Source organism: Colletotrichum lupini, chromosome 10 (genome assembly GCF_023278565.1).
Source record: "Colletotrichum lupini chromosome 10, complete sequence".
NCBI lineage: Eukaryota > Fungi > Ascomycota > Sordariomycetes > Glomerellales > Glomerellaceae > Colletotrichum > Colletotrichum lupini.
In genome coordinates, this window is record NC_064673.1 from 3,490,914 (window position 1) to 3,512,640 (window position 21,727).

General features: G+C 53.7%; 10 protein-coding genes across 10 annotated transcripts; 6 read left to right on the top strand and 4 right to left on the bottom strand.

Annotated features, from left to right (window-relative positions):
* Positions 1 to 45: 45 nt before the first annotated feature.
* CLUP02_18198 (uncharacterized protein) lies at positions 46 to 282 on the top strand (the record flags this gene model as incomplete). Its single annotated transcript, XM_049297101.1, has 2 exons — positions 46 to 150; positions 223 to 282. The coding sequence occupies 2 exons, from the start codon at positions 46 to 48 to the stop codon at positions 280 to 282; spliced, it is 165 nt and encodes a 54-aa protein (XP_049138325.1).
* A 604-nt stretch (positions 283 to 886) lies between these two features.
* On the top strand, positions 887 to 2,924 carry CLUP02_18199 (uncharacterized protein; the record flags this gene model as incomplete). Its single annotated transcript, XM_049297102.1, has 9 exons — positions 887 to 1,051; positions 1,113 to 1,349; positions 1,422 to 1,565; positions 1,611 to 1,771; positions 1,826 to 2,000; positions 2,051 to 2,281; positions 2,438 to 2,603; positions 2,678 to 2,744; positions 2,819 to 2,924. 9 exons carry the CDS (start codon positions 887 to 889, stop codon positions 2,922 to 2,924), a joined length of 1,452 nt encoding a protein of 483 aa, XP_049138326.1.
* Positions 2,713 to 3,945, bottom strand: CLUP02_18201 (uncharacterized protein; the record flags this gene model as incomplete). Its single annotated transcript, XM_049297103.1, has 1 exon — positions 2,713 to 3,945. One exon carries the CDS (start codon positions 3,943 to 3,945, stop codon positions 2,713 to 2,715), a length of 1,233 nt encoding a protein of 410 aa, XP_049138327.1.
* A 34-nt stretch (positions 3,946 to 3,979) lies between these two features.
* On the top strand, positions 3,980 to 4,815 carry CLUP02_18202 (uncharacterized protein; the record flags this gene model as incomplete). Its single annotated transcript, XM_049297104.1, has 6 exons — positions 3,980 to 4,021; positions 4,158 to 4,170; positions 4,325 to 4,466; positions 4,534 to 4,582; positions 4,647 to 4,667; positions 4,750 to 4,815. 6 exons carry the CDS (start codon positions 3,980 to 3,982, stop codon positions 4,813 to 4,815), a joined length of 333 nt encoding a protein of 110 aa, XP_049138328.1.
* A 245-nt stretch (positions 4,816 to 5,060) lies between these two features.
* On the top strand, positions 5,061 to 6,330 carry CLUP02_18203 (DNA-directed RNA polymerase III complex subunit Rpc37; the record flags this gene model as incomplete). The annotated part of the gene is made up of 2 exons (XM_049297105.1): positions 5,061 to 5,565; positions 5,627 to 6,330. 2 exons carry the CDS (start codon positions 5,061 to 5,063, stop codon positions 6,328 to 6,330), a joined length of 1,209 nt encoding a protein of 402 aa, XP_049138329.1.
* Positions 6,331 to 6,784: 454 nt separating this feature from the next.
* CLUP02_18204 (topoisomerase II-associated protein PAT1) lies at positions 6,785 to 9,400 on the bottom strand (the record flags this gene model as incomplete). Its single annotated transcript, XM_049297106.1, has 2 exons — positions 6,785 to 7,073; positions 7,125 to 9,400. The coding sequence occupies 2 exons, from the start codon at positions 9,398 to 9,400 to the stop codon at positions 6,785 to 6,787; spliced, it is 2,565 nt and encodes an 854-aa protein (XP_049138330.1).
* A 3,802-nt stretch (positions 9,401 to 13,202) lies between these two features.
* Positions 13,203 to 14,758, top strand: CLUP02_18205 (glycolipid 2-alpha-mannosyltransferase; the record flags this gene model as incomplete). The annotated part of the gene is made up of 4 exons (XM_049297107.1): positions 13,203 to 13,253; positions 13,408 to 14,295; positions 14,349 to 14,637; positions 14,691 to 14,758. 4 exons carry the CDS (start codon positions 13,203 to 13,205, stop codon positions 14,756 to 14,758), a joined length of 1,296 nt encoding a protein of 431 aa, XP_049138331.1.
* A 432-nt stretch (positions 14,759 to 15,190) lies between these two features.
* Positions 15,191 to 15,788, bottom strand: CLUP02_18206 (ribosomal protein S12; the record flags this gene model as incomplete). The annotated part of the gene is made up of 2 exons (XM_049297108.1): positions 15,191 to 15,562; positions 15,621 to 15,788. 2 exons carry the CDS (start codon positions 15,786 to 15,788, stop codon positions 15,191 to 15,193), a joined length of 540 nt encoding a protein of 179 aa, XP_049138332.1.
* Positions 15,789 to 16,693: 905 nt separating this feature from the next.
* Positions 16,694 to 19,266, top strand: CLUP02_18207 (acyl-CoA dehydrogenase; the record flags this gene model as incomplete). Its single annotated transcript, XM_049297109.1, has 7 exons — positions 16,694 to 16,806; positions 16,865 to 17,725; positions 17,799 to 18,152; positions 18,360 to 18,574; positions 18,645 to 18,788; positions 18,969 to 19,097; positions 19,199 to 19,266. The coding sequence occupies 7 exons, from the start codon at positions 16,694 to 16,696 to the stop codon at positions 19,264 to 19,266; spliced, it is 1,884 nt and encodes a 627-aa protein (XP_049138333.1).
* A 78-nt stretch (positions 19,267 to 19,344) lies between these two features.
* On the bottom strand, positions 19,345 to 21,561 carry CLUP02_18208 (uncharacterized protein; the record flags this gene model as incomplete). Its single annotated transcript, XM_049297110.1, has 7 exons — positions 19,345 to 19,581; positions 19,652 to 19,777; positions 19,973 to 20,366; positions 20,492 to 20,894; positions 20,966 to 21,138; positions 21,204 to 21,351; positions 21,417 to 21,561. 7 exons carry the CDS (start codon positions 21,559 to 21,561, stop codon positions 19,345 to 19,347), a joined length of 1,626 nt encoding a protein of 541 aa, XP_049138334.1.
* Positions 21,562 to 21,727: the final 166 nt, after the last annotated feature.

Genomic DNA, 21,727 nt, shown 5'->3' on the forward strand with positions numbered 1-21,727 from the left:
GGACCTTTGATGCTCGGTCTACTGAAGTTAGAAGCTAGCACTCAAATGGCCGAAAACAGAATAGGGAGACAGATTCTCCTCTGTACCGAAAACTTCCCACAGGAGCACCCAGGTACATCCCATTCAACGTCGCAGTATTGGGGTGACATAGTACACGAGAACCTCCCTGGCACCAGTCTTATCCCTTGTTGCTGACATTCTTTCAACCTCTCTACTGTCTAGAGCATTATTGTTGTTGACCTATATCCAGAAAGAATTTTCAAGTTCCATGGTTCCATCTAAGCTTCATACAAAGCAGTTCAGACTACTTTACCCCTTAACCCCCGGGCATTCGACTCAAAACGGCACAAAGACTTTCATCTCTCTGTTTCGGCGTAAGGGGAAAGATCCTTTGTCGCGGTGAGGACAACATGTTCCTTCCACTTCACTCTCAGCGTTGGAACGGGTCTCCCAGACACTCAGTTCTCCAGACCAAATTCCTTAGATCTCATAGGACGGAGACTTATATACAATACTTCGGCTCTCCAGTGCATTCATTCTCCCACAGGCTGCAACTCGTATATATACCTAAAATCAGAAGTGAAGGGCAATCCGCCGGATTTGAAATAGAAAGATTGAGGTCTTAAAGCCGGGTGCCTACGATATCCAGAACCGCCCGAGCAGCCAGCAAAGGCAGAATATATAAACAAAATCCGGGTGCCATGGCTTAACTTTCATGGTCCAGACTTGTATTGTCTACTCAGTCGTTTCAATGACCGCCCTAAGACCTTGACCTTACATCCATAGAGGACTTTCTCTAAATATTGATAGTTTCGGGACTGCAATAGCCCAAAATGCTACAACACGGGCTCTGCGCTATACCAAATCGATCCCTGCGCCCATCAATATGTTGGGTGACGGTACTTCTGTGTTAAGGATGCCACTCATACGACGTGTTGGGTACAAATACTTGCGTCTTTGGGCAGACAGGTCTAGTAGTACCTTATCGAAGAACGCTGTGGATCATCGCCGTCCACGAAAATGGACGCAAAGGTCTCAGGTATCATCGTCCGTAAGTTGGCTTAGTCACAGTAATCGCAAAACATTTCCAGATGCCTGACTCTTGATAATAGTCGGGCGCAGCCAACCGCAGTAAAGTGCCTGAATACTTACGAATTCTCGATCAAATTCTTCATGGCCTTCACGAGCCTTCGAGGTCTCAGCACCTGAAAGAATCTCGAAGAGGCGACGTTTTTGTCCGGGAATCGGGAGGCCCTAGCCGTCTTCGGTCCAAGATGCTGGAAGCTATCAACCCTGAAATCCTTGCCATGCTGCAGGGTGAGAGATTCAGTCTGGAATCTCACCTTTGGGTGAAAAAGTACGAATATCCAACCGACGGCTCTTGCCCTTGGGCAGTGTATCTTCATGTCATCTGCAACTAGAATGGTACTGCCGATATATATGCTGGCCAGTCGCAGCTCCTCGAAAGACGCATCACAGAGCACACAAGAGAGCGAATTCGCTTCCAGCAGAGACTTGAAGCCGAGCGAAACATCGGAGACCATAAAAAGCTGCCCTCCAGCCATGTGGCCTTTTAGGTTCTGAGGAAAACACACAATGCCTGGCTCAAGTTTGCACAGCTGCCAAGACAGCCCGCCACCGAGACTGCAAAAGATCGACAACAGCTACTCTTAACCATTCTCGAAGAGTACGCCGCCCTCATCTTCCGGACACTGCCGCCGAGCGAGCCAGCTTTGAGGCTGCCTCCAGACTGTGAAGTTCAGCCTCATTCGTGAGCTGGGCTTAACATCTGTGACCCCCTGGACCAGCTGATGAACGGTTTGAGGTCGTACGCGAAGAGCTCCAAAAATAGCAAAATGGGGAGACTTGGACTCCAACTCTATGAAGAGCTCTGGAGACATGTGAACATCTCGAAAGGCGATTCAGAGACTATTCCCATCGTCTGCGGGGAGTGCAGGAATGCATCGACTGGTATGCTAGACGAGGAGCCTTTGTTTGAAGTGCCATCAGGCGCTTACCTAGCCGTGTCGAAGCACTGCAGCAAATGCAGCCGAAGGCGCATTCATGTGCCAAGGGATCAGTTCCGCCCCTGAAAGACCTTCAATTCCGCCAAGAGGACGTATCTCAGATCAAGAAGTCAGCTTCCAGCCGACGTATTCAATCTCATATTGATGACATTCTACGAACTTATACTGTGGATTCAGGCGCACGGAATTCAGGCCATGCCCTCGGAGAGAAAATGCAACCTCCCAGCGCGAGCCGAAGACATCAGGAGGAGCCTGTTGGGCCCTCAAGACGCAAAACGGACACTGAGCTCTGGGGAATGAAATAAATAAGGCGGCTGGTTCTGAGCGCGATCACAAAGTTGTACTGCCACAATGGATGCTCAAAGGATCTTGGAGGCAATGAGAAACTAGCGAGATATCGCACGATTTAGATGATAGACTTGACAATACATTCACCGAGTGGTCTTCGTCTGCAAAGACCAAGAAACATCAGCCAGTCAGCCTGTGGCGGTTATATCATTGCCCCTCCATCTCAAATTACCGGACATCTGGAATTATCTGTCAGCCTTGATCACTTGGATCCTATCGCCCCATCTTGTCCACGGCTCAGTTGAAAGCCAGCTTGTTATCTGCGGGACAAATTCAAGAACGCAGACATTGATTTCTTCAAGCTGTCTTTAATCTACAAATTATGAAAGCAGTCGCTTCACTTCCCGTCGTTCTTGTGCCGCGACCGGGGTGAAAAGTAGTCAATCTCACTCTCTGGAATAACCTCTATGATCCTCGAATGATCCCGCCCCCGACCCTCAAAGTACTCCCTTAGATCATATTGCCGCGAAGGCCTGCCGCGAAACTGCTCCCATCGACTACTTCCCGCCTGTGGCTGATGGTTCGGACGACGCTGATGTTTCCCAATAGTAGCGGCGTCGCTCTTTGGGTGACTGTGTCTATGCTCGCTGATTACCGAACCACTGCGTCTCGGCACATCCATGCCCCGTCTCGTCGCCTGATTGTCCCTGTTGCTGCTTGTGCTCGTAGAGGAGGAAGAACTCGAGCTTCTTTCGATGTGTTTCTTGGATCGATCGTGATGTGGCGTCCTCACAGGGACGGGTACAGGAGCTCTCCTGACCGGAGCAGGACTTCGTCTCATCGGAATCGGACTCCGCCTCACAGGCCCAGATCCCCAACTCATACGCCTCCTGGCTCCTCCACCGCCGCCACCCCCTCCACCAGGAGGCCGTCGCGGAGGCCGGACGTCAACGATCTGCGCTGGCCCATCACCCTGAAAGATTTGCTTCACTATCATGCGCGTATAAGTCACCTCCCTTTCCGTCCGCCTCGCCATGATCCGCATGACCTCGTCCCCAAGCTTCTTCACATCATCCTTGATCTGCCACCAAATAAACCGGTGCGCAAAGTCGCACTTGTAGATAGCACTCCAGTCCGCGAAGCTGTTTTGCTCCCCGTGCTTCTCGAAATCGGCCCGGACCTTCTCGTCGAGATCCGCCTCGCCCCACGACGCACCATTGTGGATGGCCTCGGCGCGGTACCCGCTCGCGATGAGGAACGGCCGCTCGAGCTCTTTGAAGGTGCGCCAGAGGTCGCGGAGGGTGAGGTAGTGGAGGGGCAGCGTCTGCTCCGCGTAGGATAGTGCTGAGCGGGCTTCGTGGCTGGCGTCTCTGTCGCTCAGGTTGAAGATGCGCTGGCGCAGCTTCGTTTTTGTGCGGATCTCTCGAGACTGGTGGCGCAGGGCTTGTCGCTCTTCGCAGAGTTGTTGTCTGAGGTTTCCTAGTGAATCTCGTATTTCGTTTGGGGCAGATCTTATCGTGGCAACGAAGTTGGCGTAAAGGGCTATCAAGTTGAGAGTGGTGAGGGCGAAGGAGAGAATGCCCGTCACGAAAGATACCCAGTTCAGTGAGTTTGGGACTTCGGCCGCCATCTGGGGCTATCGATGGCTTCCATGCAAGGTCATAATGATGCCGGGTCACATTTCTGCAAAGTTCACCCAACGGGCTGTACTCGAATCTTAAAGTAGATGAGGAAGCGTGAAGCTGGGTTGCGTGTAAGTCTTCATGTGGTTGCTAGTGTCTCTCATCAGCGCTACTTTAATATTAGCCCGAACCAGTTTAGATGGCGACATAGCGTTGCCAGTTGTCCAAGGATCGTGAGCTATCCATCAACTAAAAGTCAGGATTTAACCCGTTGATTCGTGTGTAGAGCTCAACTCATGAGAAGTAGACTGCATGAACTGCATCCCTCTCATAAGGCCGGCGCGTTATGTCCAGTCGCCACGACCCAACCTCACCACAACAGATGAGCGCAACAACTTCGACAGCAAAGCAAGGGTGTGCTTGCAATAAAGTCACAAGCCAATGCACCGGCTGATACGGGTATGAACCTGTTATCCATAGCCAATGTGACTGACGTCCAATTTTGGACGTCCAGCACTGGAAGCCCAAGGTGTGGTGCCGGGGAGTAGGAACTAGAAAGATCCTTCAGACTATTCACGCGGCAGATGACACCATAGTGTTGAGTCTGCCCTACAATATCTCAGAGAGTTTGAATCTGCAGCATTGGTGATAAACCAAATGCGAAGGCGATGTAACGGCTGCTGCTCTTTCCTGCTGTTGTTGGTCACAGAGCCACATTGGTGGAATCGAGGTATGGTTCTCCAGCTAAGTCGTTCCCAGGCAAATTGAGTTCCGTCCATCTAAGGATTGGTGCACTTCGATGGGTTGATCAGATTCTTGTCTTGTTTTACATTGAAACAGATACTGGCAAAGAGAGTTATGATCTTAATGCACCTTAGGTCAACTTGTGTTTCTCCGAGGGAACGAAGGTGTAGGCAGTCAAAGAAAGGAGCTACAAGAAGGTCGTCCCCCACCTCGGACAAGGGTGAGCTACAGCACTCTTATCGATAAGCGCTGACGTCCATCCCGCCGTGGGGTAAGGACTCACCGGCGCAATCCAAAAATTTCCCGACCTCAAACCACACATCTCAGGCGAACAAGAGTCACGAATTGACCTTGTCCAATTCACACCAACACCACAACAATGACCGCCCCGACAGCAACAATGGAGCCCGAGATCGACGAATCCTTCGACCCAGACCCTGTCGTCGCCTCCTACGACGTCTTTTTCAACCCCTCCCTCCCGCAGGGACGCAAGCTCTGGGTCCTCCAGCAGCCCAACCGCACCGACCCGCGCACCACTGCCCCGACCGAGATGCGCCTCAAGGGCCGCTCCGGCATGGTCGAGGTCGACGTGCCCCTCGACTACACTCAATCCTACGACAAGGAGAAGGGCATGAAGTGGGGCCGCCAGCTGAAAGCCAGTCTTGAGTCCAAGAACGGCGGCACACACGGCCTGTCTGGCGGCTTCGGTGTCGGCGCGCCGCCGCCTAGACAGAAGAGACGCGGCGACGTCGATTTGGAGGATGACTTGTACCTCGAGTGGCCCGAGGCGGTGCGCCAGGACAAGGTCCTCCGCACGCAGACGCTCGGCGGCCAATGTCCTGACCATAAGGAGGTTCAGTACATGATTGGCGTCTTCCAAGGAAGTGAGTCTCACTTCCCTTTCCCTGTTCTTCCAGTGTACTAACCACAGCTGCCCCCATTCAGAGGACCTCCACCTCACCCCCGTGACGAACCTCGTCCACCTCCGCCCCCAACTCCACCACGTCGACGCCGTAGCCCAACAAGAGCGCAACGCCTCCGCCGCAGCGGCCAAGGAATCCGCCGCGGCAGCAGGCGGGCCCGGGGGAGCAGGCGGCGCGGGCCCGCAATCGGCCGCCGCGCGCGCGATCCACATGACCATCAAGACGACTCAGGACGGCGCCACCGCAAAGAGCGAAACCATGGCCGACCGCCTCCGCTCCGTCCAGATGGAGAACTGGCGCAAGTTAAAGTACACGGACGAGGACAACGAGGCGGCCTGGGAGATTTACCAGGAGAGTCTCATCATGCGCGCTCCCGGAGAGAAGCCTGCGCCCCTAGCCGACGAAGAGGACGAGGAAAAGAAGAAGAAGGCCGCCATTGACGGGGCCGAGGAGGAGAAGCCCGTGGTGGATCTGGCTGACAAGGTTGCGAGGTTGGAGACCAAATGGGGCGACGACGAGCTCTTGGAGGCTGTCAGCGGTATCAAGAAGCCAAAGCTCCCGACCAAGGCGGAAATGGAAGCTGAGGCGGCAGCTGTGGCCGCTGCTCAAGAGCAGGCGCGCAAGGTGAAGCCCAAGGCCCGGGGTGCTGTGGCCGCACGGCGTGGAGGCAAAGCAAGAGTTGCGCCTGCGCCTGCGCAAGCATCCTCAAGCATGGATCTCACATAAGGGACAGTCAGTCTACTCGACAGAGGATTCGATTTGCATAGCTCAGGCGTTACGGTGTTATAGAGAGGTCACTCAGAGAAGATGAGACTTTGCTTAAACTTCAAATGCAGATTTTCTTTTGCTCTAACTAGCAAGACTGGTCTCGACCCACTCCTGATACTCATATGGCGGCGCCATCTCATAGAGTCGTGTGCGTATTCTACACAAGATATGTTTGTGCATATTGCCACGGGACAAGCCATCGTCGCATGTTGAAGCCTCCATCAAACTGTAGTCCCAGTACTACAGCTCAGCAGCGGCCCCAAAGCCCTCAAAAAATCACGGGCCATGCGTCATAAGACCCTTTATATCCCAAGCATCCCAACGCGTTTCTTCAGTCAATTGTAATGCGCTCCAACCGCGAATGACGCAATGAACGCCGCGATTGCACGTTCTCTTCCACTAATACATCCCCTTACTGAAGCAATTCGACATCCAAACCAATGGAGTGCATGAAGAGGTTGACAGTGGCCAACCGAGTAGTTGCCATGGCGCCCGGGAGCGTCTTTGCGTGCGCGACGGTGTCGAGGACGCGGTCCTTGACAGCAAGGACCAGGCGTTGCTGCTGCTCAGGGTTGGCACTGACACCAACCGCAGCGAGGAGCTGCCAAACCACAACGTCTTCTCCCGTGTTGACGCTGCCGGGGAAGATGTGATGGAGGGTGGGCTCAAGCTTGTTGAAGAACATGTTGAAGGTTTGTTCCCTGCGAGATTGTTAGTAACTGTGAGTGCTGACTATATGTTGCTTGACTTACCACTCAGCCCACAGCTGAGGGCTACCTCCGCCACCTTGCTTCAGAAGCTCGGCTCGGCTCAGAATGAGAGTCAGCATTGAGCATCCAACCCGAGTCTTGGCAATGAGATCAATGTTCAACTTGGTGCTAATAAGACCAAGAACGCCCGTCACAATGTCCAACTCCGTCTCGTTGAAGTAAGCAAACAGGCTCGGCATGACGGCTGCCGAGAAAAGCTCAATGCTCTCACGCATAGCCGCATTGAGGCTGACTTCGCCGTCGGTGGTCTGTGCTCCATAAACCACATCAAGCTGGTCCAGGTGGATAATGATCATGGTCAAAATCGTGGTGCGCTGTTCGAAGCTGATGTGGCGGAAGACGCGGGGAATGGCCTTCTTTCCCTTGGGGAAGGATAGGAATGCAATGAAGGGGTGGAGGGTGGTAGCGCCAATAGGCTCATGAACCTTGAGATCATTCCAGAGCTGGGCATTGTAGGCTTGAGCCGTCTCCAACCACTCTTGGTGCTTAGCGTGGAACTCTTCGTCGTTTCCATTTGTGGGAGGAGGGGGAATGAAGCGGGCGTGGTCTTCCATCTTCATGATGGTGTTATAGACCTTCTCAATGTTTCGCAGGATGGCCTTGCGATCCAGACTGTTCGACTCGCCATGGCGCTTGCCGTTACCAGGACGGTTGGCATCTCCACTGCTGTCAGTTCGCTTGATGTTCAGGAGGGGCTTGGGCGTCTTTGCATTGCTGAAGGAAATCTTTCCGAGACTACCAGCGATGACCAGCTGGGGGTTCTTCGGCTTGTTCTTGGCAGCCTCGACAGCACGTTGAACTTGCTGCTCCATTCGCTGAACATGGTTTTCTGCCGCCCGTCCCTGTCTTCTCATGTTGCCCTGGCGGCTGCCGGTTTGGAAGAGGTAGGTTTGAGCAAAGTTGTTCAACGGCTGGTTGGGGTTCTGACGCTGGCCGCCACGGATTTGGCTAAGGACCTGGTAGTAGAAATCCTCAGTTAAGGAATCATCGTTGGTGTTGTCAATAGGGTTGCCAGTGGCCGAGACCAGTTGCTGCAGCTGGATGCGGGTAACGAAATTCTTGTCTTGGGGTGTCATAAGGCCATTGTCCTTGGACAAGAGCCAAATCTTGTGATTGCGCTTAGCACGTTTGGTTTCTTGATCAAGGTAAGCGGCCTTCTCGTCCTCTGACAGGTGCGCAAGATGCTGCTGCTGCTGCTGCTGATTGGCGGATGGAACGCGTCCCATGGAACCTTGCGAACGGTGTCCTTGGTGGCCGTGGGCCTGGTGATGAGCTTGAGGGCCATGAGCGCCAAGCCGTGCGGCATCACCTGAGAGTCTGTTCGGGTTCTGAAGAATCTGAGTCGGCTGCGAAGGCGGGGCTTGGGAGTGAGGAGGCTGAGCAAGCGGGCTGGGAGTTCCTTGAACAGGCGGAGTCGGCTTGGAGGTAATAGACTGAGGTCTCTGCAGAATCTGTACGGGATGTCCATGGCCAGGATGCTGTTGAGGCTGGCCACCACGCTGTTGATGATGTTCAACACCATGGAAGGACTGCTGTTGGGCAGGCTCGGGCCGTCCGTAGCCGTACTCAGGCCCTGGATAGCCCTGAGGAGGCGGCGCAGATTCCGAGAAAGCTGGCTGAGGGGTTCGTTGGGTGGCTTGCTCTCGCATTGCCTTCTCCACCTCTTCCAAACTCATGACCTTCCTGCTGGCGGACGGGACAGCCTGCGGCTTCGGGGAAGGCTCGGGAATAGCGGTCTTCTTGGAAGGCATGCCCCAAAGCGACGCGTCGACGTGCAGGTCGGGAATGGGTTCCGCATCCTTGTACTTCTCATAGCCAGTGCGAACAGGTCTGGGGGCCTGCTGGCTCTGGGGGTAGTAGTATTGCTGCGGATGTTGGGCTTGCTGATAATGCTGCTGAACGGGCGCAGGAGCGGGAACAGGCTTGGCGGCAGGAACTTGGCGGCTGTAGCGAACCTGCTCCTCTTCGATGGCGTCAGACACCTTTGCCGTTTGGCCAAAGAAGTCGAAGTCCTTTCCGACAGGGGCATTCGAGATGGTAGTCGGGCCACCACCTCCGAATGTGTCGTCGTTGAAAGCATCGCCGCTCTCCTCGAGTTGGTCGCCTAGCCCATCATACGTATCGTCGAATTCGACAGCGTCGTCGTCCTCGGCATCGCCGCGCGAAAGGCCGGCGAAAGGATCGTGAGTCTGAGAGAAGCCTGGCGCCGCCGTGTTATGGCCAGCAGGGCGTGTAGGGTCGAAGCCGAAAAAAGACATGTTGAACAACTAGTCCGTCTTCGTTTCAAATAAGAGAAATAGCTGTATACTAGGTCGTGGTCAGCATCGGAGTTGGGTCTCTGACGAAGTGAGGCAAATAGATGCTGAGGAAGAGATGTTGGAAATAGTAAGGCAGGGTGAGAGAAGGGAGAAGAAGGCCAAGGACTGAGATGGGCCTGAGAAGCTCAAGAAGGGAAAGAGTGAGTGGTCCCTCCCGCTTCATAGGATCATCGTAGCTAAAGTGGTGTGGCAAGGAAGCTGCCCGGCATCTCTCTCGCCTTGATGAGTTCAGGCAGTGGCCATAGCTGCCGCTGTAGAGACTGTAGGGGCAGAAATCGTGACAAGAGGTCTCCAGTAATTCTCAATCAAGATCGAAAAGACAAGAGAGTTTGTGCGACTTACCACTAAGAGAACGAGAGATCTGTGGATTTAGGTGTAGCAGCTCGCAAAACTATCATGATGTCGTCAAAGACAAATACCAAAACTGAGAGCAAAGCGACAAGGCATAAACAGGGGTGCTTTGGCCGGGTCTGCTCAGTGAATTGACATCCAGAGACAAGGTATTCACCAGAGCACAAAGTTGAACACAATGCGCCAGGTGAGATTCGGAGCGAGAAAGGAAGCAAAAAGAGTCGCGTCGCTGAGGTTGGGTTGCGATGGCCAAAGTGGTGATGCACCATTCGCATCCGTGGGGAGGAATTGAGGCTCGAGAGCCTTGGTACCCCACTACATGGCTCACTCCGAGCCAATGAGCGAGCTTGGACAGCTTAGCTGGAAGGACTGGAGTCACGTGAAAGGTTAGTCATACGCCGGCTGCTTGGGGGATGGCCTGGAGATAGCCCCTCTCGTCATCGTGGCCTGTATTTGCTCGCCGAATGTGGATAGAGGGGTCCTAGCCAGGGATCTGGATGAGTGACACCCATTATCAACTGCACCCTGCTTTCTGGGTGATGCAATCACAATTGTCCGGGCCGGTTTTATTCTGTGTTTTGTCTGGATTTGTCCAAATGTGTAGGAAGCTTAAATTCGGGAGGATCACAGTCCGCCGCACACTGATTGATGGCTGCTGTCAATATCTCTTGAATTAACCTGAAAACTGAGTATATCTCCAGCCTTGTCTAAGATGCTGCCTTGGGGCATCCTGTGAACAGTGTTCATCTATTTTATACTGACTATTCACCTGGTCTTACTCATGATGATTTCCACATCTTGATATTGTATTGTAGATAAAATTGAGCTGGATTCATCGCGACAACTGAGAGGTCAGTGTTTATAAATTGCTTGCATTGTAAGGCTATCTTCAATATCCCGTGAGCAAATCGGATAGCTCAATCCAGTCGGCAATCTATCTTTATGTTGTCTGGTGTCCGAAAAACATTTACTAAGTTTTAGTGACAGAGCAGGAGCTCATAGCATGATTTTTAGTACTTCAATTGTGAAGCACGGAGGCTCACGACAATAACCAAATATCACTGAAGGCCTCAACTGTTGCATCGACTCATCTTGATACCTAGCTGTGCTGTTTAGTCGACTCCCTTGACTCAGCCATCAAACATCGATCAGAAGTCGGTGGCATACGCACAATTCCGAGCTCTCTTCTCACAGTTGAGCGCATCGATGAGCGATACCGGTCAGAGTCAGTTGGAACGTAGGGCTCTTGTGACGCCAGACAGGAATCTACCGCCCAGCCAGGCTCATCTGGGCGGCAAGCCTACGAAGCAAGCACAAGGAAGCCACATTTTGACAGGATCATCCCGTTTGGTAACCCCGAATCTACTCGACTAGAATAGGTAGACGGTCGAACATGGTGGCTGGTTGTCTCTCCAGAATGCTCTATGTACCAAATAAGGCACCTGGTTACAGATTTGATGCTGCGGGCATAAGAGCACGACCAGCAAAGCGCTCTGTGCCCTACATTGTGGTGTTCTGATCTTCCGGACAGTCCGCTGTCAACGGTGCATCATGTACCCTTCGGGATGATTGTACATCTCTTGAAGATGATCAGGCAGTCGCATGAACTGGTTTGGTTGAATGTTTCCGTATGCAAGAGCAAAGCCGAACGCGAGCACACGCTGACAACTGAATACCCATGGTATTGCTACGTCGTTGTTTGCAGACGAAAGAGTCGGTTGCAGCATTTGAGCTGAGCTCTCGGCACGAGCTTTTGGGGGCAAAAGGCACGGCGATCTTTGCTGCACGGCACCGGGCGGGATACGAGCGGCAAGCAGCTAAAGGGCACGGAAGCCACACGAGCCTAACAACAGAGCCAATTTGGCGTTATCGAAATGTGTTCCATTGATTCGATGCTGAAAAAGTCGCCAAGAGCCGGGTGAGAATTCCACGATCCGACACTATTGAGGATGAGGTACTTTTCTCCCGGACTCCCGCAAGAATCGCGACTCGCACGGTATTGGTAGGCCCATCGTTGTGTGGAATCTTCAGATAAAATAAAATATGTCCAGACATAGAACTCAGCGTATCTGCACAATTGACTAATATACACGAGGCAACTAGATCTGCCAGGGGCAATCAAAATGGAAATGTGTACATGTCCATCGCAGAAGAAAGCACAGGGGGTTGAGAAGCTCTGGAACGCAGGGCAGAAGGGATGACAGTGAGTTTCAGACATGATGATTATCTTTTCTGGGGTATCAACCATGTGTGTAAGCAGTACCTGCTCTAGACCATACGTGGTAACGTATCTAAGTCTACCATTGCTGGATGGCAGGGTTAAGTTGGATGACACGGAGAGATTTCCCGCCCATTGGATCCCGTCGCTCAGCCAGTGTCAAATGGGGTTCCAACTTTCAGCACCAGCTTCCAAATGGAAGAGAAAGCTCACCCTCTGACCCCTGGTCTACGGACCTGACTCCCAGGGCTGACGGCAGGCCGCTGCAGCAGATTCCGACAGTGGCCACGTTCCCTGTCCCCGATCGTATGGAGACAGGATGCCCAAGAGCTGGGAACGGGTACGCGGCAGCCCTCTGCACCGAAGAGAGGTACGTGGAGGATACTTAGTTGTCAAAAGCATGCCATGCCCAGAATGCATGTCTCGTGTACTTTGTATCGTCTGCATCCGCGATTCTGTGGCGATACCTATTCGACCTCTCCCTGCTATCGTCCATATGTTGCTCTGCATCAGCATTTTGAAAAATGCCCAGAAAGAGCCATGTCGACTTTCGCACGTAATTATACATCCTCGTTTCTGCATGGGGTTCGTAAGAAAAATATATGGGTGAATGCAGCTGTTGAGTTCAGGTCTGCTTCCATCAATCTCAGTCGCGAGAAGTGGGAGATACCTCGAGCTGGAAGCAGAAGTAGAGATTCATACAAAGTTCCGCGTAAAGCTACTTCTATATGCCCCCTGGCTGCTCTTTTTGAGTTGCAAACCTCCTGGGAGCAGGCCAGTTGTCGCCCCACCCCCTTTATTCCACCTCGCGGTACTTCTTGCTAGCGCTCCCTTTTCTCGGGGTGGACGCACCGCGTACGCTGCATTCGTACCTCCTAACCCTGTGAGATTCCTTCAGGTCCCCCAAATCCAGTGAGATGCGTGGCTGCTAGCGCGCTCCTGGTACTCCAGCTCCTCTGAACATTTTCCTGAAGCCATCCTTTTCTCTCAGGCGGTCGACTCGTACGAATACGTATCCCTTCCTGTGCACCTCTTTTCTATTTTTTCCCTCTCCTTCCCAGTCGCCCTTGTTCATCTCTGGGGAAGAACGGGATTTCTCTTATTCTTCCATTCTGCTTCATCCTCTTTCAACCGACCCAGGCTTCCATCCAAGGCCTGAATACACCGGTCAAGATGGCGACAGGCTCAGCACGCTATGTGCGATACATTCTCTTCGCCTTCTTCGTAAGTTGATCCCCAGCTACCATTCTGCGCGAGCGCAGTCAGCTCTGATCCCTCGACGCGCGGCACAATACCTTTCGCATCTCGACGACATTTCCGTCATGCACACGTCAAAGAAACTTCATGACCCCGTGCTTACATCTACCTTCTCGCGCAGGGCCTCGCCGTTTTCTACTTCATTTCCCACTCTAGCTACGAGGGCGTAAGGCTTCAGGATGGCTCTTTCAGCAAACCCGGTGGTCCTTCAGCCGGCGGCCAGCAGCAGCAGCAAGGCGAGAACAAAGAGGGCGAGAAGCCCAAGCAGCCCGCTCATTCCGAAACCAAGAGCCCCAAGGTCGGCGAGGCATACAACCCCAAGGACTGGCCCATGGCCATGACCCCGAACGAGCCTGGCTGGGATGAGCTCTCTGGCATTGCAGACGGCCCGCGCATGAATGCTACCTTCGTCACCCTCGCCCGTAATTCCGATATCTGGGACATTGCCCGCTCCATCCGTCAGGTTGAGGACCGATTCAACCGCCGCTACAACTACGACTGGGTCTTCCTGAACGACAAGCCTTTCGATGCCACCTTCAAGAAGGTCACCACCTCCCTTGTTTCCGGCAAGACTCACTACGGCGAAATCCCCAAGGAGCACTGGTCTTTCCCTGAGCACATTGACCAGGAGAAGGCCCGTAAGGTTCGCGAGGACATGGCCCAGCGCAAGATCATCTACGGCGACTCTGTGAGCTACCGCCACATGTGCCGTTTCGAGTCTGGTTTCTTCTTCCGCCAGCCGGCCATGATGAACTACGACTACTACTGGCGTGTTGAGCCCTCCATTGAGCTCTTCTGCGATATCCACTACGATCCATTCCGCTTCATGAAGGAGAACAACAAGAAGTACAGCTTCGTTCTGAGCTTGTACGAGTACGTCGAGACCATCCCCACTCTCTGGGACAGCACCAAGAAGTTCATCAAGAACCACCCCGAGCACATTGCCGAGGGCAACTCCATGGGCTTCCTCAGTGACGACGGTGGTGACTCTTACAACCACTGCCATTTCGTAAGTTGGCCGACGAAGAGACCTTTGCCAGTGACATTACTGACTGAGACTAGTGGTCCAACTTTGAAGTTGGTGACCTCAACTGGCTCCGCTCAAAGGCCTACATCGACTACTTCGAGTCCCTCGACCAGGATGGTGGTTTCTTCTACGAGCGTTGGGGTGACGCGCCTGTGCACTCCATCGCCGCCGGTCTCATGCTGCCGAAGGACCAGATTCATTTCTTCAACGATATCGCCTACTACCATGTTCCCTTCACCCACTGCCCCACTGGCGAGAAGGTTCGTCTCGACAGACGCTGCCACTGCAACCCCAAGGACAACTTTGACTGGAAGGGCTACTCTTGTAAGTTGGCTGTGATCATGACCTCTTCGCAAACACCACTAACAATGAATCAGGCACGAGCCGCTACTTCGAGATCAACGGTTTGGACAAGCCTGAGGGTTACGAGAACCAGCAGGACTAGAGCAAATCGGGGGCGTGATAAAAGAGTGGCATGTAACAACAAATTCCAGAACTGGCCTTGGGTAAGGCCACCAATTGAGTTTACCTGCATCGATGAGAGGCACTGGTCAGGCACATGGGTACCAACTGTGGAGTGGCGTAAATGGTTCTGCAAGACTTGGACACGTTTTTTGCTGTGTAGATATAGGCAAATGGAAGGGTCCATCTGGTGTTTGTCCAGCTTTGACTTGAACTTCTTGAACATGTTTGAATGTTGTGAAATCTCTTTTGGTATTTTGTACATTGTAATAGTACACGTCTTGATATGTCTTATGGTGTCTAATAGTCGTACACCACAACAAGGGCAAAAGTACCCTTCCGCTCTGAATCCCTTCCACAGCGCCCATCCATGCGTCTTCCACTCATATCATCTTCCAAACTCAAGACCTCCAATTTAAGAAACAGTAGCCTTCTTGGGCTTCATCGTACCGTACTTGGACCTGGAAGTAGCACGGTTGGCCACACCTCCGAGATCGAGGGCGCCACGGACGAGATGGTACCGCACACCGGGACAATCCTGACTGCGGCCGCCGCGGACGAGAACGACGCTGTGCTGCTGGATGTTGTGGCCCTCGCCGGGGACGTAGGCGGTGACGTGGCGACCGTTGGAGAGGCGGACACGAGCGGTCTTGCGCTGGCCAGAGTTGGGCTTCTTGGGGCGGGTGATGCCAACCTTGAGGCAGACGCCCTTGAGGGCGGGAGCGTTGATCTCGGACAGGGCGGGGGAGACGGCGTGACGGGCGCGCTTGCCCTTCTTGTGGCAGCCCTGTGGGGTTGAATAGTTAGTTGAGGGTATCATGGAGTGAGGGAGGGGAGTGACGAACTCTCAAGACCTGCATGATGGTGGCATTTTGTACGGGCGTCGAGGAGAAGGATCGGATCAGGGGGGTGGTGATGGTGCTCGCAGTCGGTGTGAGTATGGAGGCGGCGCGAGGGAAGGCCGCTGGCCTCATCGCCGGGGCGAAAAGGGATCTGAGGAGTGTGCTGGCCATGTCGGGCAAATGGTGTCGAGTGTATTCGGCGTCCAATTGCTGTCGTCACGATCTAGAAGCTATCGCCGCGACTGGGCGCCTAAGTGTGCATTCGAATCCCTGGAAGCTGGATTTTTTGCTTACCTAAGGCACTTGGCTATCGCAAGGGGTTGAACTTGAATGATAACTGACGCCTCAGGCCAGAGGAGCGCGTTCCGTCCCCCGGACCCCCTTCCGTCCTTTTGCGACTCGGACCACGGACGGCATCGGCTTAGGTGACTCGCTGGGGGCGGCTTTAGAGGTGCATCACATGCCCGTTGCAAGAATTCAGGTCCTGACGTAAGCGACTCTAGCGTCACCGTGTCACCCGTAGAACCCCAAGAAACCCCCCCCTGGCATGTCGCCCATCTGGGTGCTACGCCGTCGGCTTTCCCCCAGACTTGGAGCAAAACTGGGGACTTTGGGACAGTGTTGGCCCCCCAGTGTCCCCCCGCTGCGGGATGGATATCCTCGGCTGAAGCGGGCGCTGTGTCTGTTCGCCAGCCGCCAGGTACCGTGGCTCCGAATGGCTTTGAGGTTCACGGTCTAGGGCGCACCGCATGTTTGACTTATTTTGTGTGGCCTACTCTACTCTACCTACACAATACTCCTGACTTGCTCTCCTGTCTACGATTAATCTCATCTTACCGTCTCACCCTTTATTTCGGGAAACCGTTCAACGCCAATTGACCGTTTCCGTCCGGGCGTTTGCCTTCTCTCTGTTAGCTAGCACACCGCACGGCCGAGCGAGACCATAAGTAGCCGAGGAGTTCCCACGATCCCCAGATCTTCCCGCACCTCCGAAGTTCTTCTTACCCTGTTTTCTTTTTGCTGTTGCCGACTTGCCTGAGTGATCTCGAGACTATATACACATCACATCGTATACCATGTCGTCGATTTCTAGGGCCGTTCGCCCTGCTTTGAGAGGAAGCCGTGGTGTTGCTGTCCTCGCGAGGGTGAGGACTTGCACACCGGGCAGAGCGCTCTCGCCACTCCAGCAGTAAGTACTCAGACTTTCCGCAGACTCTAGCCATGATACTAAAACATTCCCCCTCCAGGACCGCAAGACCCCTTTCCACCACCCAGCGCCGCCGTAATGCCGACCACTTTGACATCGCCGACATCCCCCCAACGCCCATCACCCACCTCTCCGAGGTCGAGGCCGCGATGCAGGAGGCGGTGAGCAAGTTCGCCAACGACGTGATCGCGCCCAAGGTGCGCGAGATGGACGAGGCGGAGAACATGGACCCGGCCATCGTGGAGCAGCTGTTCGAGCAGGGGCTCATGGGCGTCGAGATCCCCGAGGAGTACGGCGGCGCGGGCATGAACTTCACGAGCGCCATCATCGGCATCGAGGAGCTCGCGCGCGTCGACCCCAGCGTCAGCGTCCTCGTCGACGTGCACAACACCCTCGTCAACACGGCCATCATCAAGTGGGGCAGCAGCCAGCTCAAGAAGCGCTTCCTGCCCAAGCTCGCCACCAGCACCGTCGGCAGCTTCTGTCTGAGCGAGCCCGTTAGTGGTTCTGATGCGTTTGCGCTGGCGACCAAGGCGACCAAGACGGAGAGCGGGTACAAGATTAGCGGTTCCAAGATGTGGATTACCAACTCCAAGGAGGCCGACTTTTTTATCGTGTTTGCCAACCTGGACCCGTCCAAGGGGTACAAGGGCATCACGGCGTTCATTGTCGAGAAGGATGCCAAGGGGTTCTCCATCGCAAAGAAGGAGAAGAAGCTGGGTATCAAGGCCAGCAGCACGTGCGTCATCAACTTTGACGACGTCGAGATCCCCAAGGAGAACCTCCTGGGCGAGGAGGGCGCCGGTTACAAGTACGCCATTGGTCTCTTGAACGAGGGACGTATCGGTATCGCGGCTCAGATGACTGGTCTCGCTCTCGGTTCCTGGGAGAACGCCGTCAGGTAAGACCCCCCTCCCCCCCCCTTGGGTTATTCCTCTCTCTTTGTAAAATTTCAGACTAACCCCCTTTTCAAGATACGTCTGGAACGACCGCAAGCAGTTCGGCCAGCTCGTCGGCGAGTTCCAGGGCATGCAGCACCAGATCGCGCAGTCCTACACCGAGATCGCCGCCGCCCGCGCGCTGGTCTACAACGCGGCGCGCAAGAAGGAGGCGGGCGAGAACTTTGTCATGGACGCCGCCATGGCCAAGCTGTACGCCAGCCAGGTCGCCGGCCGCGTCAGCGGTCTCGCCATCGAGTGGATGGGCGGCATGGGTTTCGTCCGCGACGGCCCCGCCGAGAAGTTTTGGCGCGACAGCAAGATCGGCGCCATCTACGAGGGCACGAGCAACATCCAGCTCAACACTATCGCCAAGCTGTTGCAGAAGGAGTATACCGCATAAAGAGGGCGGTAGACGCGTTTTGAGAGAATGGCGAAGAAAGAAGGTATCAAAGTTGCAAAGCTTTTTCCTTGGGAGTCGTGTAGGTTACTAGATGGCGTCTTTTGTTAGTAAAAGCGACACGATTCGGTGTTGGGGCGCATTGCCTCGCGAATGATGATTCGTTAGATGCTATATGAAAGATCTCATGTGAAAAGTCCCCATGGCCTCATTGCGAAGTTGCGCCGCCTGCGTGATTCGAGTCTTGGCATACCGCGATGCCTCTACCCGCTTCGCAGGACTCTGAGCCGCCTTAATAACTTCATGGCGTCAACCGTGAGGGGGATTTTCGACAGGTGCTCTGAGTCGACCAGTGCTATTGATGGTTGGTATCTGTGGCCTGATCATGACAATGGCCAGAGGGCATTGTCAAGTGGAAGTAACTTGAGTCACGTTCGGCAAAATACTAGTCTGCCGAGGGCTTCTGCTCCAGGCTGGTGAAGTAGGGCCTATATTGGGTAGCGTCTGGCAGATCGAGTTGCAAATTCCTACCAACGAAGATGCAAGCTGGCATGATGTCATCCTAGGGACATACTCATCACACAAGAACCACAGTGTGCAGAGTCTAGGCGACTATGAATTTCATAGTCTGCATCTCATACCTCGTACTTCATACTCCAAATCGATGCGGAACCGACTTTAGGCAATTCCTTTGGCAGAAGCCATTTCATGAAGTTCAAACCAAATCGCCAGATGAAATGAATCGCCGACGTTTTGTGGAAGCCAGGAGTCGTTGACGTTGACATAATTCATTCATCCCATTTTAGGCGTCCAATGTGTAAGTGCCGCGTTGTCCTGCATGAGCTCAACAGCACCTTACACGCTTCGCATCAAACTTCAGACCAGAACACAGACGCCAGTTAACAATACACAGACCAAGGGGAATTTGACTGAATGTGATTCGAGGAAGGCATTTGCGAAAAATACCCAAACCACTACGCGATGACATGTCCGAGCGGTCATGATTGGCTTCGTCGCATCTCGATGATCTGAATAGCGACGATGAGAGGCACGAGCGAGAGAAAGTTGATCGGCTTGAGCCGCAACCTTCCAAGCCATTACTGATCCGAGGTCGGGATAGAGATACGGATACAGTAACGGATTACAATATCCCACCTCCTCGCTCGGTAGGTTTCTCTGGCATTACGCGGACCGGGTGGGTTGGGGGAAGGGGGCCACCTTGGACGGCGGCCGCGGAGCGAGGGTGGGTCGAAACGGTTCCGCGACGTCAAGCCCTCGAAGTTGGCGGGTTGGAATTACGTGTTCTCCCACCCCCTCGGATAAGTCATAGTGGTTGTTGTCACTTGTGTTTCCATGGCTGGCATTAACCTCTTGAGTATGCATTTGGCGGCTCAACGTGCTCCAATGTGCTTGGTTCAACTGAGCCGCGTGTAGTGGTTGGCAGTGAGTGAGCTGCTTGGTTGGTAAGTTCGTTTCAGGTAAGCGTTACAGATGACATGCTGAGCCGTGGTTTGAAATTTCCGTTGATCTTGTTTATGATTGGGACGAGAACGATAGGATGAGAGGTGACTTTTGATGAAGTAACAGGCGGTGACCCGGATTCGGGGTTGATGGGCTAGCTATCCACATTTCCCTCGTCCGGAAGAGGTAGGTCAACTGTTGTCAGTTCGTATTCAGAAAAAGGGGACCCGCGTGTTTGATTATTTATCGAAGTTCATCGGAGGTGTGGGTGAGAGATGGTGTGTGTGCGTGTGTGTGGAATCTGGGGGAAGATTTGTGGTGTTAGTGCCTGGAGTAGAGGGCTGAGGACTTGGCCGTCGGTGTGGCGCGGCGTTGGGCCGGAAAGGCCGGCCGGCAGCTGTGTGGTGGCGGGAGGGGCATTTTGGCGAGACCTCTCCGGCAGAGGTGTCAGCCGGGAGGCTAAGTCGGCCGGTGGTAAAAAACCCCCAAATCGCGAGGTGGGCGGTGGTGTATAGAGCTCTGTGGCGATGGCGATGGCGTTGGCGAGGAGGCCTCTTGTATTGAGGAATCTGTCAGATGCTTGAGACGTTTGCTGGTGGTGGAGAAGAACATGACGGGCACCTCTGGTGTATACTGAGAGGTAGAATGGTGAATATGGAAACATTGGCATGTGCTCGGTATCGTTCATGGGATTATCGGCTTTTAGAAGCAACTTGGATGAATCCTGCGTAGTCAGCGTGAACCTGGGATTATGCGTCCCATTGTACTTACTGTACGAAAAGTAAATAAAACAGACTAGAGCAGGGCTAGACGTAGAGACGGAAGACGGGAGACCTAGGGCTGCATCATCAGATCATGGCAAGGTGACGGGCAGCGCGTGTGTGAAGTGTGATTTGTGCGTGGTGGTCGTGATGGGGGATCGGGCGATGATGCAGCTGCTGCAAGCCCGGCGACTGCGAGGATGGGCCGTGTTGGGAAAACTGGGCCGATAAACTCCCCGAGACTTGGAGATGGTGGTACAGGTACCGTCCGCTTTATACAATGCCATACAGTATCCGTGCCTCCATAAAGCAAGATTAGTGCTTCAGCTGGGCGGTAGAACCTTATCAAGACTGACTGCCGGGCAATGTGTATAAGTGACCATGACGTTGCGTCTCCTTGATGTATGGCCCATCGGCGAGAAACTGGGCTCATTGGAGTTTGTCTGGAGAGACAGACAAGAGTGTGGTGAAGTGTATATGTGATGAGAGAGAGGTACTGTGTGGATATATCTGAGAGTGGGTGTACAAAGGTACATTGTCCATTGTATCATCAGCTTAAAGTGACTAGAGCGAGTCTGAACCCGGGAAAGCAAAATGATTGGCGCAGAGCAGAAATGAATCTTCACCACGGTGAAACAGTACGGTACGGTGTACCGAGGAAAAAAGTCCTAGGAAAGCCTTGGAGCCCCACGTCCGATCCAGGACTTTTTGCAGGTCGCTAGCTCTGCGAGTTTTTGTCTTCCCCTCTGTGAATCTGCAGGGCGCCGCCACAAGTTGTTGAATTGTTTCATTGCCTGCCGACTATTTGGCTGGTGACACCGAGATGCCTGAGATAGGACGAATAGAAGGCGGCCGGTGTGGAAGAAACGGAACAGTCCAGCTGAGCTTTGCTGCCCTATGCGCCCATCTTCCCTGCTTTGCAAGTTGCGAGTGAGCTCGCCAGCCAGTGCGGCCTTTTCATTATCGCCTGGAATACGACATCAAACTTGTGCCATCCTAGAGCAGCTGGCCCTGATTCTAGCCTCTAGGTACATAGGTATGCAGTTGCAGGCAGGTAGGCTGTAGCAGTGTAGGCAGGTATCCGCGCTGGCCTTACCTTACGGATACTGGGCATGGATACCCGCATGGGAGAGGGACAAACCTGGTAAGCGCACCCGCAACGAGTGTTGTTGGGCATCAGAGGAAATGGGGATGATGAGACGCCGATGGATCCCCCCGAGGATGGTCGAAATAACATTGCGGATATCTTTGATGATCTTTTGGCCTTAGCTACTGACCCTCGGACCTGTGGGATTGCAGTGGCACGAGTGGTAAATGATGGGAATATGAGGGCAGGCAAAGTA